The 18,548-nt window shown below is 37.9% G+C and overlaps 1 protein-coding gene across 1 annotated transcript in view; it reads right to left on the bottom strand.

Moving 5' to 3' along the window:
* Positions 1–18,548, bottom strand: part of SNTG2 (syntrophin gamma 2) — a 157,998-nt gene that overhangs the window by 131,116 nt on the left and 8,334 nt on the right. The window contains exon 2 of the mRNA XM_048299092.1: positions 10,651–10,788. Coding sequence (XP_048155049.1) covers positions 10,651–10,788 — 138 coding nt within the window. The remainder of the gene's footprint in view (positions 1–10,650; positions 10,789–18,548) is intronic.

An 18,548-nucleotide genomic window follows, 5' to 3' on the forward strand; every position in this document is an offset into this window, starting at 1 on the left:
TAGACTATTTCAGACAGATATTGGTGAAAATGGGTCAACCGATACCAGTAACGTTCATAACAATGGCCACGGCAACAAATTCTATTGAATGTAGGGACATCCACAGGTTCAGTATCATGACACATCATCAAAATTACCAATTAAGACAAAAATCACTGGTCTTGACTCAAGGGGACTGGTCACCTTTACTTAACCCAGAAAAGGAACGTGTATAAATTATATGTGTTCAATAAATAGCCATGACCAAACGTGCCTTGGTACCTGAGCGTATCTGGTTCCCACACTCAAACCACAACAGACTATTACGTTAATGGATAGAAGACTAGTCCTTAAACATAAAAAGTGGATAAATAGGAACATAGAAAAATGTAAACAACGAAATCGTTCATTGCTGCATTGTTTACAAGATTTTTCTTTTTTTTAAAATTTATTCCTACTTCTACAGTTGAACCTGGTATTTATTGGAAGGAGTAGTCTCCGAAGTTCTCCTTACTTGTGGAAAGTAAGATGCCAAATTAACTACAGATACTACCTAGCAGGTTTGCAATAGAAAATAAAAGCAGAGTTTGCCACCCAGGCCCTTGGGAAACATACAGGGGAAAGGAAAAAACAAAACAAGAAAGTGCAATAATAAGACTTAAAAGAGAAGCCTGCAACCTGCAGGCTTGCAAGGATGCAGGGGAAGAAACAGCCTGATACCTGAAAGGGTAAAAAGATAGCTTGTCCTGGCTTCACTTGGGATGGAGTTAGCTTGCTTCTTAGAACTTAACGTATCAGCCATATGTTAATTTTCTTAGCAACTCTTGAAGATACCACAAGAACTTTATGAGATAGGAAATGACTGAAGAAACAGACCTTGTAAGAATGTGACACCCGGTAAAATGTATCACGAAATGCAGACATCCTGCTGGTTGTTACATATCCCCAAAGAACAAAAAAGGATGTGGTGAACAAGGATATGTTGAAATTCTTGGGGAAATTTTCTCCTCAAGATGGGGAGTTCCCATGATGAGGATTTTCTTGGCTCACACCCTCCACCTCCCCAGACCTTGAGCTCCCTCAGCAAATTGCTCAACACATATTTAGCACTTTGTCAAATAGAGATTTCCACTGCCACTCATACAACCCTCACTTCTCACTCATTGTCAGCAAAATTCCACCTACCCAGTGACTGCAGGTTGCTGTGTACCTGCTGGCTGACTTTACTTGTACAAATAAGGATTTAGAAGTACAGTAGGAACTGCTCTTGCCAAAATTATTTCCAGATGGAATTCAGATGAAACATCATATTGAGGAAAGCGGTATGTGCAGGATGCTAACAAGAGACGGTGCTGGATTATGGTTAATCACAAGGTCTGGCAATATAGGCATCTACACGACATGGCTAGAACCACCCAGCCTCATGCTAATATGTGAAGATATATAATATACCACACAGCACACCAGAAGAACTGCAATGCCAACACCTAGGACTGGAACAGAGATTCCTTCTTCCAGTAGGTGTCAGTCAGGATCAAAGGATACTTGACTAGAAGCCAGAAAGCACTGAGTTTTGACTGCTGCTTCCTTAATCACTGCTGTTACTACCTGTGTATGTCCTGAATAGACGTAAATCTTAAAAAATGAGTGCTGCATGAGGAAAATGTAAATGTCACACAGTCACAGTCTGACTGAACATGTCACGTCTGCATTTCCACAAATCCATAATACTGTTCTCTCAGGGAACTATAACCACAAGCATCTTCTAATTAACCAGGTAAACAAACAAAGAATTGAAGCATTGAAAAATAATGAAATGGCTTTTCTATAAAACTACACTGTGGGTGGGTCTGAATTAAAGTACTCTATTACAAGTAGGATTTGCTATACTTCTGGTTATAATGTCTGGTTTTCAGGAAAATCTTTTTGTTCATAGTTGCCTGTATAAACTTTAGTTCCAAGGTTGGATCATTTTTAATAGACTTATATATTCTTAGAAATAGTTGCATTGTTTAAAAAGACAGTGTAACGCATAAAGTGGAAAAAATTAGTGAGATACTGTAAAAGTGAGTAAAGAAAACTGCAAGGAAGAGAGGGAAAGTCACAAATTAGTCCTCCATGGTAACACTTGATGCCTCATTCTCCCTTTCCATGAAGTGAAGGCAAGATATACTGAGGAACAGGTAGACAAAAATCAGAAGGTTATCTTGAATGGGAGAGTTTTGAAGCTTAACTTCTTGCACTACACAGGATCACACCTTTTCCGAAAAGGACAGGAAGAAGGCAGTAAAAATTGATAGAGGCATGCCAGTTGCTGTTCAGCTTTGTGTAAAGTCAAAGCAGATATTTTAATGTGCTAGCAAATCTTTTAATGTAAAGTCAAAGCAGATCTTTTAATGTGCTAGCAAATCTTTTAATGTTGCTAACAAAGACCTGTGACATCTGCAGATTAAATGTAATAACATTTTTATCAGTTTAAATTATCTTATTATAAATGCTATATTATCTTACTAATGTAGATAAAAGTTGGTGGGTTTTTGTTTGTTTGTGTGGTTTTTTGTGGGTTATTTTGGGGCTTTTTTGAAGGGAAAGTGGATTTTTTGGTACATTTTTGTGGAGTTTTTTGGACTAAAATGAAGTCACTTATTTTATTTACAAAGCTGGCCAAGCTAAGGGAGGATTATACAACAAAAAAAAACCAAAAACAAAACAAAAAGCCCCAAGCAATTGTTCTCACATTTGTACAAAGAAAAAGCATTAGAGGCAACAGTCACAACTTGCAACAAAGGAAATCCCAACTGAGCATAACAATAGGAAAGAACTCCACATAGTTAGGCATTAAGAGCTGCCCAGAGAGCTGGTAGCATCTCCATCCTTGGAGATATTCTAAACATGAATGGACAAAGGCCTCAGCAGCTTGGAAGCTATCACCACTTTCAACAGTGGGTTAAATTAGATAATCTCAAGAGGTCCCTTTCAACATAAATTACTATAGGATCTATTCCAGTTAAGATGACTGACAAACCCCATGGTGTTTTATTCCTCTGAGGAGGGTAATCATATTAATGTGTCTGAATGAAACACAATCAGTCTCAGTATGACTTCAGAATAATCCTCAGGTTCTCCTCCACTGAGTTGTAAAATATTCAGTTTGGGACAGGAGCTTTTTTGGCAAGTGGTGAGAAGTGAGAAGACCCCAGACTCTTCTCAGATACAAATTACATCAATGCAGATCATTTACAAATATGGATTTCCAGAGTTACTAAAAACATATATAGGACCCTGAGCCAACATATGATAGTACTTTTCCCACTAAAATTTAGCTGATTTCTTCCAATTTAGAAGGCATCCCATAACAACAAATTATAGCTAAATCCTGCCAGAATATAGCTTTTCTTTGAGTAATTCCATCTGCATTCAACTTTGCACAGCATTTCACAAGTTGGCTATAGTGAAGATGAACAACAGAGGTTGAACCCATCAATATCCCACATACGGAAACTGGAAAGCCTCACACTTCCATCACAGTCAGACAGTTTGCTCCTAACTGTTGAAAGTTTTAAACTGCTACAAGACCTCTCACAATGTCTAAGTTACAATTTACCAGTCCTGACACTCTGTCATAGCTTCAAGTGTAATAGATTTATTGAAATTTCAATTAAAGGACACATATATTTATGTATATGTGTGGCTTATCAATGTTATGCTGCCTTTTATCTTGTTGGTATGAGTGCTCACCCTTAGTTGGACTCTTTCCACATTTCAGGATGAGATTGTTTTTCAGGGATATTCATAGTGTCCTTTGCATTCTTCTGTTCTATTTATCAGCCTTTTTATTCAAGCTACTTATTCTTTTTATCTTTAATAATAAAGGTTTTTTGTCATGCTGAGAAATACTCATATTTATTCTGTGATGCAAACTTCTAACTGTTCTCAGAGTGACAGCAACACAAGCATATGATCTGTCATAATAAAGGTCCTAAGGAATTACTTGATAGCTATCTTCTAAATATCTAGGTCAGCTTTCCAGGGCATGGAAAACAAATAACAAACGGTTAAATAATGTATTTTCTCGATACAAGTGATCTTAGTTTCAAAAGGAACACTCTTAATCATTCACTTGATGCTTCAGCTTTTTTAAAAAAAACAGTTTTGGACTAAAATACCACACCAGCAATGGTAGAACAGGCATTGGGCATATTGCAATATTAGCAGTTAGTGAGACATAAATTTTCTTGGGTTAAAAAAAAAGCCAAAAATCTTCTAGATTTTTTTGCAGATCTGTTCCCTAGAGGTTTTCTAAAATAACATTCTTCTGTGTCCTTATTAGTGTCTGAGTTATAAAGAAAAAGCCATAGCAATCTCATCAGGGATTCAAACAGTATTTTCAGGCACTCTTTCTATTTTTTTAATCAACAAAACAACTAATCTTGCTATTTTTCTTCCTTAATCACCTACTTTGCTTCATTCTAAGACACAGTTTGTGAAGCTGGACAACTGAGTATCCAGCATGCAAAGGTTTTTGTTATACTGATTCTATTAGACTCAAATAAGCCTCTGAGGAGTCCTCTTCCAATCAAGATGCTATCAGCCTGCATTAGAAACCTCTTTGCCTGACCCCTGACCAATTCAAAAACAATTCAGCTCTATGAGAAGGACCAATTTTGAAAAAAATCCAGATGCTTTTCTATTCTTTTTCTTACAAAAATAAAATAAAGAATAAAAGAAAGAAAATGCTTATGAAAAGAGCAGAGGCGTAAAACTGTGGACTGACAACAGGAGAAGGATGAAGCAATACACATAGATGGCAAATAAAGCATATTAAGGATGAGGTACTGTATGTAAGAAATTAATTTTAGTGGGTAAAGTGAGAAAGAGTTAAAGTAAAATAATACCTTAATGAAGTATAAAATTTAAAATTCAATCCTTTCCTGTTTCTTCTTCAACTAAAATTGATCTCTCCCTGTGTGTCATACAATTAATTTGTTTCTGTGAGTATTGTTAAACTTTAAAGCTGGGGAAAAATATCTTCTGTTAAAAATATATGGCAGATAGGGGAAACTGTTTATTTATTTTCAATTCACCATTTCTGTCAATACTTTTGTGCTTGGATTCTATGAGTGTGCACCAATTGAGAGAATCACAGAATGGGTCAGGTTAGAAAGAACCACAGTGGGTCATCTGGTCCAACCTCCCTGCTCAAGCTGCATCATCCCAGAGCACACTGCACAAGACTGTGTCCAGACGGTTCTTGAATATCTCCAGTGAAGGAGACTCCACAACCTCTCTGGGCAATCTCTTCCAGTGCTCAGTTACCTGCCTATGAGGATACTGCGAGAGACAGTGTCAAAAGCCTTACTGAAGTTGAGGTTCAGCTGTTATCCATCCAGGTAGCTGTTTCATCATAGAGGGCTGTCACGTTGGTCAATCATGATTTATTTTTAGTGAATCCATTCTGACTATTCCTGGTCACCAGCTTGTCATCCAGGTAGATAGAGATGGCCTCCAGAATGAGGCATTCCATTACCTTTCCAGGGATTGAGGTGAGGCTGACTGGCTGGTAGTTCCCTGGACGCTCCCTCTTTCCCTTTTTGAAGACTGGGGTGACATTTGTTTTCTTCCAGTCCTCAGGCACCTCTCCTGATTGCCACAGCCTTTCAGGGATGATCATGAGCAGCCTTGCTGTGCTGTCCGGCAGCCCTCTCAGCATGTGTGGATGCATCCCATCAGGGCCCCTGGACTTCTGGATGTCAGATTTGCCTATGCCAAATCCTCCTTGACCAAGGGAAAGTCTTCCAGTAGTCCTTTTTCCTGGTCTCCTGGGTCAGAGATTCCAGAGCTCTGGTCTTACCAGTGAAGATCAAGGTGGCAAGTGCAAGGTGTCATTTGGTAATTCTGCCTTCTCTGTATCCTCTGAGAGTCCCCTCTCCATTTAGTAATAGGCCCTCATCATCCTTTGTTTTCCTTTTGTGATTGATGTATTTGAAAAAGCCCATCTTGTTGTCCTTGATATCCTTGGCCAGATCTAATTCCAACTGGACCTTGGCCTTCATTTCATTTCTACTTACTCTGACAACCTCTCTGTATTAATTCCAAGTGGTCTGACTCTGCTTCCATCTCCTTTGCATTTCCTGCTTACTCTTGAGTAATGACGGGACTTCTTTTTTATCCATGCAGGTCTCTTGCCCCCTTTGCTCAATTTCTTGCTCACTGGGATGGTTTGTTCTTGAGTCTGGAGGAAGTGATCCTTCAATATTAACCAACTTTCTTGGACCCCTCTTCCCTGAAAGGCCTGTTGCCATGGGATTCTTCCAAGAAGATTCCCTGAAGAGGCTAAAGGTAGCTCTTTAGCCCTGAGGAGGCTGAAGGTTACAATTTTACTTGCTGCCCTGCTTCTTGTTCTATACTGAACTGCACAATCTCATGGTCACTGCAGCCAAAGCTGTCCTCAACTTTCACACCTCCAACAAGGCCTTCCCGGTTTTTTAGTGACAGGTTGAGGAGCACACCATTCCTTGTGGGAACCTCTGCTATCTGTGTCAGACAGTTACCATCAATGCTTTCCAGCATCCTCCTGGGCTGTTTGTGCTTCACTTGTTGCTTCTCCAGCAGTGCCAGGGTGGTTGAAGTCCCCCACAAGAACCAGGGCCTGTGACCATGAGGCTGCTCCGAGCTGCCTGTACAAAGCCTCATTCACTCCCTGCTCCCGACCAGGAGCCTGTAGCAAACACCCACAACAGTGTCAGCCTTGCTACTCTGCCCTTTTATCCTAACTCGTAAGCTCTCATTGCTCATCATCCGCCCCAAAACAGAGTCTGATACATTCCTCGTGTTGCCTCACATAGAGGGCAACTCCACCACTGTGATTCTGATGCACCCATATATTCTTTCCCATTCTCTCACCCACACATTCCTTTATCCTAAAAATCTGAACACCCCAAACGTAACAGCAAGTCATGAAGACTTGCTTAGAACACTCGAATATGCCAAGTCTGAAAATCTGAAATGCACCTTGATGGAAAGATTGCATGTTTAGCATGTAAATATAAATTATATCTTTATAAATAGCTATATAGAAAAAATTTTAAATAAATGTAATATTATATAAAAAACACTGCAAAATATTACTTCCCCCAGCAGCTCCAAATCCAGAAGGATTTTTACAGATCCTTAAAAGCAGCTTGTCTACTGTGAAAAAATTGAATACTAAAAAAACAGCAGCTGATTTTACATTATTTTTTCTATATACACCTTGAATTTCAAAAACCATGTTTTTCTCTCATTGTTCTACATCCAAGTCCAAGATTGCAAGAAGTAGTGAAATGGGCTGAGCTGTCATTTAATTACAGAAAGCCAGGTATAAAATTTCTCATCAAAGGTGAAGCTTTCTCAATGCTTAAAAGTGGAACTTAAACGAATGGCAGATGACAAAACATGAAACAGGAATAGACCTAGATGATGATAGCAAAAGGTATTTTATAGTAAGAGTCTTTTATCCTTGGGAGTAATCTCTACTGCTGAAAGTCCAACTCACCACAGTAGCTCTAGTGATCACTGATGTCTTTGTCAGTCCTCAGTGTAGCATTCAGAATTACACCAGACTAGCAGAGATAAATATGCACAGCTGCAAATCCTGTCCTTAGTGTTCCTCAGGATTAATGAAACTGTCAGTAAAAGGGAGGCTGGAAGGAAATGCATCCCACAAATGCTGTCCCATGTAAGTGGCTGGAGAAAAAAGTATTACCACAAGTAGAAACAGAACTTTCTTTCCATTCACAAAACCCAGCTAAGAGGAAAAGTCACTCTCAACCCAGTTTTTTTTCTCCTCCCATGCATCTGAGGTCAGTACAAAAAGAATGCAAAAGTTATTTCTATTTTTGTTACAAATGAACTAGTTTGATGAATGGCCATGTGTAAAATAAATATTAACTATGAGTAGCTGAGAATGAAAAAGTACAGAGAAAGGAGAATAAATCAGTAAGACAATGTGATCGTTTATGACTGCTATAGCATTGACTTTCAGGCTACAATTTTCTATTAATATTTTGAATCGTACAGACCAGGGATGAAAATTATTTTCTTGAACCACTTGAAATATAAAGCATTTATATCTGGAATTTATGTCATGTAACTGTAATTGTAAAACTTACCAAAATCAGTGCTAGAGAGCTACCAGCTATTTCACCCTGATTTCTAATTCTGCTTTTGAGCTCTTATATACTAGAAATTTGTATATGGTAAAAAAAGACAGTGTTTATCTTCATGTTACATTCAATTTGCCTTCATATTAAATGCTTGGTGTCCAGGAGTTTTTATTTGGTTCAAAGTATAATACAGAAAAAGCGAATATGAAGCCAGTCCATTTTTCTCGATAGAGTTTGACAACAGAATCCTGTGAGGATTGCAGGTAACACTTTCAGAATGGGATCTTGGGGAGATCTTCTAAGGGACACAGAAAAACAACAGATCAAACCCTTAAAATTTAGTTTTCAGAGTCTTCAGTGAGAAAACATAGGGAAAATAAAGATAATGTTAACAATGTTTTCCAGGAATGGGCAGCTTGACAGGACTGCTCACTCTTATTTCTCAGTAGTATGAGGTAGGAGAAATCCCTTCTGAATGGGCGTCATACTGTCTTGGGGTGACTCAAACCAGGACACATACATAGAGCCACATAATACTTTGCAACTCCAACCTAAATTACCATTTGAATTATACTTGAAATTCACTTACTTTTACACATTAACACTACATCTACAACCAAGAAAAACTGTTTCTCTTTGCTGTAGTCCTGGGAATCAGTTCTTTCTAGGGTCTACCCGTTACTGTGATCACAACTGGTGATGAAATACAACCAAGGAACTTGGACTCATTTTGTATGCAGTGGCTGCATATCCCAACTATGCCTCCTCTGCAAGGTCTATTACTTTCCAGAATTTATTTCAAAATTCAATTCCTTAAGTATCAAAGCTTGTCTCCCTACCCTCTCTTCTATCAGGAAATACTATTTAGGGTACCTATAAAATGTAGGAGTAAAAGGCATCAAAATCAACCCAAATCTTGATGCTAAAAGGAAGAGGCAGACTTAGGTGGTTTGGGGTGGGTTTTTGTACTGCTTTAGGTTGGAGTTTGGGGGTGTTGGGTGGGGGGTTTTTTTGCTCTTTTTTGGGTGTTGATCAATACACATACAGATTTGATATGGTATCTTCTCAGATGCAACTAGCTTGTGTTGGTTCAATCAAGAAGTAACCTAGGACTATGTAGGATGGAATTTTGACTATTTTTCTATGAGATTCATGCACAAGGCATTTAAACACCATCATGTATAATTATATGTACAGACACTATATACTGAAGTCTCATTATATTTTACTATGACTCTTAGAACTAGTTTGCATACAACTTATCAGCATTCCCAGCAATGTCTGGTAAAAAAAAAAAAGCTGTGTTTTTTCATGCTTCCCAGTGAAGCAGAAAGTATATGCAAAGCTGATGAATGAGGCTTATATTAATCTCAGCAAACCAACCAGAAGTGGACATGCCTGTCACCGATCAACCTTTTTGAACATTTTAAAGAGCAAGTCATGTTCCACAGAATTCCATGGAAAAGTACATAATGTTTCAAACTGCTAAAAGCTATTTAAAATTATTTTATGTGAGATATTAATTTATATAAATACTGCAGCAGGAATGAAATATTCACTTACTATATATGCAGACTCTCTCTCTCTAACATACTCACATATACACGCAAAATACCCATTATATACTTCTTTTGCTTCTAATTCTTAGAAGAGTATCACAAATTCACTTGATGTCCTCAAATGCCTAATTTTAAGTTTACATGAAACATGCAATACAGCAAGGAGAAGAAACACTCTCCCTTGGGCCCCTCTGAGGAGGCTGACACGAACTCTGTACTCTAAGAAACACCAGCAAAGCTAATGAAATTTATTTTACTCAGTAAATTTAAGTATAGGTATTCCAAATTCAAGAAGAACACTGTTTATACGAAGAAATGAAATAAATAACTTAATCTAGACACCCTTTCTGTATTGCTTATGCAAACTGTCACTAGTTTATCTTGTGACATTATCAAATGGTCACACAGAAGATTCCTCTAAGCCTGTAGCTTAGAGGCACCACAGGCTTTGAAAAAGCCTGAATTTTGGGTAAAAAAAAGCACCACATACATGCTGGCACTGATCAAGCTCCATCTGTGCCTGAAAGAGAATTACAGTGAAATAAGTGCCTGTCAAGTGTTCTCTCAGTCAGCTCAATGCCCTTGAACAGACATCCTGTCTGATACACAAAGAAAACTTTGGTGCATTAGTTTACTCTTCAAATGCTTTCACTGGGAAACACTTTTTCCTTTTCTCTCTTAATTTAATGGCTTACCAATATTTGGTGGAAGAATGTTTTAATTTTGGTATTTATAGACATTTTTGCTTCTGTTAAGATTATAAATATCATAATAAAGTATGTATAGCAGTGGTCAAAAATGCAGGTTTTACATTCATGAATGTAGGTATGCACAGAAGACTCAACAACTGATAATTACATGTATTTCTATCACCCTCTAAAATCTCTTGCACTCCAATACAATAAGGAGACCTCTGCAGAAGAAATTTAAGTGCACATTCAAAAGCACAGAGATATAGAAGCACTTACATTTGCACTGTGATCACTTCCACTAACACAGACGACATCTTGTTTTTGAATTGTTAATACCTCTTTTGTAAGCTTCAGTCGGATGTCATAAGCATTTTCAGATACTTCATCATACAACAATGCAATACCAGTTTTAGTCTGCAAAAAAGCAAGGCATACACAAAAAATTTAAGAATATGAACATTTCATAATGGTGAATAACAAGCTCTATCTCATTCAATACATAAAAAGCATACAAATGAGCATTATTTACAGAAAGCGGAAAACTGGTCTGCTTTTCAGTCTTCAAATGGATTAGACATTAAAAGCCTCTTTTGCACTGGAAAATACAGGCTAAGTGGTCTTTGAAGTAGACATTAATATGCAAAGAGTAAAAAAAAATTACAAAAATGTCTCCATTGTACTGTTCCACAAAGGAGTGCTGCCAATTAATGATGTCCTATTTGATTTTAATTATACAAAGACTTAAGAAACTGTATTAGAAACAGATAGGTATGTATAAATGTATGTCAACACATTTTCCACTTTCAGCAAGAAGTGGGGAAGTGAAATATTGTTCCTGTCTTAAAGATGTTCCTTCCACTCTGGCAGAAAAAGACCTTTACTCTTCATAAAAGTTGCTGAGATACAGAGTTCTGTTACAGTAGAAAACTATGTTTTCACATTGTAAAATATATAATTAAACACAGTTGTTACAGAATTTATTTTGTTTAGGTCAAGATGGACATATATTTCTTAAGTTACATCATCACTTGACTAATAACTAGTAAACTCTAGGATAGTCAAGTATTTGGTATAAACAATGTTTTCTCCATGAGTAGTAGAAAAGAAAATTTATTTTAATTTCTTGTTTATTTACTTAAATTTTCCACTAATATTCAGTCAGATATTGCCTTAAACGAAAACTGTGGTATTAGGAAAGTTTACAGCTATTTGTTAAGATATGCAGACAAATGAAATTTCAGATCTTTACATTCACTGCACAGAAGACAAAAACACCTGTTCTGAAATGAGTGATCATTTAAAAGTAGTATTTATTAATTTATAATGTATATAACAGCATCATCACAACAGTGCTCTTTATGCAAGTGAAGAAAAATCAAGCATGACTTAAGTTTTAGCTGCAGTATTTGTTTTTAAAAGAAGATTTTAAATTAAGTTGTTCATTTATGTTTTCTTAAATAGTAGACTGTATAAATAACAAAGTAATGGAGTTAAAAAAGAAAGATGTCCTGTGTACTGAATGAAAGCTCGAGGGATTTTAAAATAAAATTAAACATGAAACGTTAGCTCCGTAACATTTCCATTTCTACAGAAATAGGGAGAAAGGTCTGTGGTGATTGTCAATAAAACCTTTCAGTCTTTAAAAGCAGGATCAGCTTAAGCTTAAGGCATTTACATTTGGTGTAGCTCTATGCAGCAACTGAGTCAAAACCTCCCTTACAGCAGAAATAGAAAATGCAGCCTAGACAGCAATTAAATTTATTCGGAATTATATATACAGCAGTTGCTCAGGTGAATTGTTCATGTAGTTCAGCTATTCCTGGGCTCAAAACAATTGTCCCCATGTAGGTCACTTCTGCCATTTAAGACACTGAGATATCCTAAGACCTCTGAGCATATAAAGCTGACACAGGCTTTTTAGGATACTCAGGTCCTTTTCTAGCTGGAGGCAAGATCAGACTTCCATGTTTATAATACAAACATTGTTCATGTCAGCAGACATCCACATGTAGCTATCTTCAGTTTGTAATGGATGTCACAAAAGATTTACAGTGCAGAAATCACAGAACAGCTTGGGCTGGCAGGGACCTTAAAGATCATCTACTTCCAACACCCCTGCCATAGGCAGGGACACCTTCCACTAGACCAGGTTGCAACCTGGCCTTGAACGCTTCCAGGAATGGGACATCCACAACTTCTTTGGGCAACCTGTTCCAGTGCCTCACTACCTTCATACTGAAAAATTTCTTTCTAATATGTAACTTAAACCTATGCTCATTCAGTTTAAAGCTGTTCTGCCCTGTCCCATCACATACCCTTGTACAAGTCCCTCTTCAGCTTTCTTGAAGGCCCTCTTTAGATACTGGCAGGCTGCTCTAAGGTCTTCCTGGAGCCTTCTCTTTCCCAGACTGGAAAACCCCGATTCTCTCAGCCTGTTTTTGTACAAGAAACCCACATCTAAGCTGTTTAGAAACTGTCAAGGCAGTGGTGAAGCAAAAGACACCTCCAAAACATGACTCTATCTGATCTCTTTTATACATCTATCTAAAAGAGAACAAGTGACTCATAGCTCTCTACTTTGAGTTATAAGGTAAATATAAATAACAACTCAAATATAAGTGTCTAATTGTGGGCAGGCATATCTATTCAGTGTTTGCTGGGTATGTCTAAGGGAAATAAAGTTCAGTGATGTAGAAAGGCTTTATACTTTCAGATGAAGTATAAAGCCTTAATCATTCTCACTTGTTTGGAATCTAGCATTTCTTTATTTTTCAAAGATTTTGAGTCTTTTCACATTTGCAGCATGTGTGAATATCTTATCAATACATTTTTGTGAATGACAACATATGAAAACTATGCCAGTACCATCTGCCTAAAAGCCATGATGCCAGCAGGAAGTATTTCCAAACAGTAGAACTACAGCCTTGAAAAAGCACTGTCCCTGAATTTTGCTGTTGTTCAGATGCTGTGCATCACTGTCCCACCTGGGCTGGTGACCACTGTGCTACTTTTGCTGTGTACCAGAGCATGCTTTACAGAAACACTGGAAGAACAAAGCTCTGGAGCACTCTTTATACAGCCTACACTCAGAACAATTCTCTGGCTAGATATAGTTACATATGTTTAGAAGAAACACAAAGAAAATAACTCTGAACTTTCATTTGTAACAGATGATCAGGTAACAAATGAAATTTGCAGAGTGACCTATTAAATAGTTTAGCATTTTCCATCACACTATTTCAACTGAAGTCCCACTGAAGCTCATCTCTTACTATTAAAATCCAATACCTACATTACACTTCATCCAACTCCTGACACGATCCAAGATGATGTGCAGCAATACCTTATTTGCTTTCAGAATCAATGAGATTAATCTGGATTTCTCTCAGCCTTACAAGTCAGCTTTTTTTAGACCATTATAAATGGCTTTGAATCAGAGTTCAGCACATTCCCTTGTTCTCTCTTTGTGGTAAAGAGATGGCATACATAACTTGAGCGGGCAAATCCCAGTCAAGACAAAAGGTTTCTTCAAACAAGAATCTTTAAATGAGAACTTACTCTTTGCATGTATACTTACATCCCACATTTTAACTAGCTATGTTCATCTCGATTTCTTATTTAAACACTGGCTATACAGTAGCCATTCTAGGTAACTGGTATCAAAAACTGAGAACCGAAAAGTTAAAATAACTCCCCAAAATGATACAGTATTGCTAGAGGTCATATGCTTTGTAATGAAAAGCATGCAGAAAGTTCATAGGGAGTCATATCTCAATAGGGTTACATTGAGAGGTAGGGGAATATAAACTTAAATTCACTTGGGCAGAAGAAGAGATTAAATGTTGATTTTCATATCTCTGACAGTTTTCTAGACACTGGCTTCAGGAAGAGGAGTGTGTGGGTGTCCATGTACATGTTCACTATGTGGTGGGAGGAAGAGAAAAGGAGATCAGTAGTATAAGCATCACAGTAGCTGTGACTTTTAAGAAAGCATAGACACTGCTCTGTTTTTGAAAAAAAGAAAAAAACCACTGAAACGTACTTTCTCAAACCAGCTCAAAACCTGTCAATACCACAGAAAACATTCCTCTCTAGAGGAAGCTAGAATGGCAGATGAATCCTTTTATCAGTTTTATTGTTGACTACTTAAGAAGGTCCCTAGCCAGTGTACTTGCTTTAAAGCACTCCCTGTTCAGAGTAATGTTTTAGGACCCTACTCAAAAGAGCCACGACTCTTTCAATGTGCTGTATCTGCAGTCTAAAGCTCACAGCTGCAAATTCTGTTTCAAACTAGGCATCTCTACAACAAACTTCGGTCTTACTGGCATAAAATACTTGTCTTTACTGCTGTAAGTTTTATTTTGAAATAGCTTGCAAAAAAATTCCTCTGCACTGAGCTACATTGGTTCTCCAGCAGAAAACACCATTTGCTGATCTTCATCCTTAATAAAGATATCCATAGCTTCAAGGGCACTGCAGTTCAATTTTTATCTGCTGAAGTTAATTCATAAATGACCTTTCTTTACTTATAAATAAAATTCTTTAAGCACTATATCTGAACTTTTTTTTGGCACTGAAATGCTACATTGTATTTCCAGACTAATATTTTATCAGCAACATTTACACCTCACAGGTCGAGTGATAAAATTCTCTAATCCAACTTCTTTTTTTTAAATGAAATTATCTCTGTTGAAATTACGTATCTGTGGCATACTTATGGTTGCAACACTTGCTGAGGACACATAAGAACTGGAGTCACTGATTTTTATCCTACATCACTTAAGATTAGGAAGAAGGAGAACTTCAGGCAGTCCCACATAGTGCCCTGAGCACTAAGTTACAGCAGGCTCAAACATACTCTCTCTCTCACAACTGGTTTGACATTTTCTACACCAAATTTCCTATCATGATCAAAAGAGAAAGATACATTCTCAGAGAATGACAGAATTCAAATTTAAAATATCCTTGACTAACATAAAAAGATTTAATATGGTATGAAAGATAAAGGAAAAAAAAAGCGCAAGGTGTTACACTATAGGAAGAACAGTCATCTTTATGGAAGAAGAAAAGCTTTTTTTCACCATTTCTTAAAGAATGGAAACAGATATGTAGCAGTGAGGACTGGCAGAATAATATGGGCATCAATATTTTGTTGTTACAATAAAGGCAAACACGTGCTTTCTTCACATTCTTTTCCACTGATTTACTTTTTCACAATATTACAAGACAGTATCTAAAAGTGCAAACAAAAGTACAGTTCTATAGCTGGGTAGTAGAGAAGGTTCCTTAAACACTACTGAATGTTGAGGGAGCAAAATTTAATGCCCAGGAAGTAATCCATCACCAGTGTTGCATTAAATACATCTTAGTATATTGTTTCCTTTTATACAGTATTATGTCAGTGTTGTTTCATGGCTGCACTGCATCAAAGAGGTAATGAGCTGAAAAGGGTCATGAGAAAAACAAAAAAATTAGAAGTGGTCAGAGATCTGTAAAATAGGATGTGTAAGTAATTCAAGACAAATTCAGCTGTTTAGTCTAAAGACAGCATATAAGAGAACACAGTGACAGTTTTAAGTACTTTAAAATCTATTACAAAGACAAATAGAGCAATCAGGAAAGAAAATAATTCAGAGATCTCCTCCTTTGAACATATTCCGGTTACAAGGAAATGGAAGTCCTTGAACAGATTGCTTGGATAAATTATGGACATCCATTGCTAATAGATTCTGAGAGAAAACTGAACAAACATCTGCCCAAATGGTACCGGTATTAACCCTCTCACAGGGCAAAATCCCAGAAAAGAAAATCTCTCTTAGATCTATTTCATGCTAATATTCAAAATTATGTGACTTTTTATGACTGAGTATCTTCATACAGGCAAAAGCCTTACTGGCTTTACAAGGACACCTGGACTGAACAACTTGCAACTGCCATAGGATGGGTGAAAAATAACCATTAAGGCCTGAAGAAGTTTATCACTTAGGGGCCTTGCAGATGGAAGAGTGACATTTACAACAAACTTTGTAAATAATCATAATTTTCATAGCACTTAATCTGAAAGATGACTGTACCCTAAGAATAAATGTACCCATGTCTTTAATGATGAAAAGATAATTCCAGGCTTAGGGGACCTTGAGTAAGAACACAAATACACACTTTTCAATGGACCAACATGGGACAAATGGGTAAAGGTAGTAGATAGCAAGAGTGGTAACACATCTGTGGAACACAGAGAATCAATGATTCCATTAGCACCACAAACACACAAAGAACCATTCAGTACAACTAAAAGCAGACAGAAATAAATTATAACTTTCTGAAATCAATTACATAGAGCTCCCTTACAGAGTATGTTTTTTCCTGTAATTACACATGGAGTTGTCCTTATTCTCAGCTTTAAAATACTACAACTTTTACATCTAATTACACTGTTTCACAAATGCAGAGACAAAAATACTTAACCTCAATACTCTTTCCTTTAAGAAATTCTGACTATAATGATAATGAAGCCCTTAAACAGACTATTTGGAGGATAGGTTATGGTTCCCTGATACTATGAGGGTGAGGGGTTCTGTGAACAAGTCAGAAGAAGCATCTCGAAAAATGTTCTGGAGAACAAAATGGTATGGATTTGTTGCATATCTCAGAGTAGTTCCAGACTCCTGTATTAGGATAGAAAGCATCATTGTACCGTCACATGTTGGAAGGGATCTGGAAAGGTTTGAAGCCCAACCTCAAAGCAAGGCAATTCTGTGACCAGATCAGCTGAAAGCCTCCAAGAATGGAGGCTGCTCCCCACTGGTGGGCAACCAGCTCCACTGCTTGACTGTCCTCATGAGGAAAGGCTTTTCATTGTGTCCCATTTCAAGTTCCACTTGCTGTCTCCTGTCCACCCAGACACCATTACAAAGAGCCTGGTTCCATCTTCTTGATCTCCTCATTGACATGGAAAGGCTGCGTTTAGGTCCTGATGAAGCTGTCTCAAGGCTGAACAAGCCCAGCTCCCTCACAGGGAAAGGTGCCTCCAGCCCCAGTAAGCTTGGTGGCTTCACAATGAACTTTCTCTACGTTATCAATGTCTTTTTTGTACTGAGGGAATCCAAACTGCACACAGTATTCAAGATACAGTCTAATGAGCACTGGGTAGAGAGGGATAACCCCTTCCCTTGATCTCCTGGTTGTGCTCCTCCTCACACAGCTCAGGATAATGTTCACTTATCTGAGCCTTGTATCCGAGCCAGTGTCACTGCTGGCTCAGGTACAACTCACTACTCATCAGGACTCCCCAAGACTCTTCATAAGAGCTCTCCACAGGTAGGCCCCACTCTGTATCTCTGCCAGGGGCTCTTCGTTCCCAGGTGCAGGATGTGGCACTTGTTGGATTTTATGAGTTTAGTTCATTAATTTCTTGAATTTCTGGCAGTCTGTTTGTTAGCCTGCCTAGGTGTCTATCAGTGGTGTACTGACTGCACCCTCCAGTTTAGTGTCATCAGCAAATCTGAAATCCACGCCCTCTGTGCTCTCTTCCAGGTCACTAACAAAGAGGTTAAAGAAGATGGGTCACAGGATAGATATCTGAAAAACACCACTTGCCACAGGAATCCAGACACAGGATACCTCATTAACCACTACCCCCAGACTGAGTATCCAAGCAGTTGTCTACCCACCCATCCAGATGGAGGCTATGGCAACAGCATAGCAAACAAACATTTATTTCCTTACACTAAAATACTACTGCTACCAGTAACAATGTTAATAACAAAACTGATTCTTTGCTTTAAAACATAAATGCGTAAAAAACATGTTAATTTAAAAAAAAATCAGGAAAAAATCATCATGCTTACTGTCACTATAGGTAAAAATGTCAGAACATGATATAGAAAATATCTGGATGAGAGCAGTATCAGTATTTTCTGCTCTATCTACTGCCCTACCTCACCAGTACTACGACCATCCAATTCCCATGTACAGAAGGACGCAGCAATGCCCTTACATCCATTAGGCCCAGCAGTCCTGCTCACCCCATCTCAGAGTCCAAAGGCCAGGACACACCTACAGTCATGGCAGGGGCCACAACCCCCCTTTCACACCCTCCACATTCAGGCACACATGCAGTCCACCAGCAGCTGCTTCTGCGTCCCTTCCCAAAAGAGAAGCACTGCAGCTGGGAA

Source organism: Corvus hawaiiensis, chromosome 3 (assembly GCF_020740725.1).
Source record: "Corvus hawaiiensis isolate bCorHaw1 chromosome 3, bCorHaw1.pri.cur, whole genome shotgun sequence".
Classification (NCBI taxonomy): domain Eukaryota; kingdom Metazoa; phylum Chordata; class Aves; order Passeriformes; family Corvidae; genus Corvus; species Corvus hawaiiensis.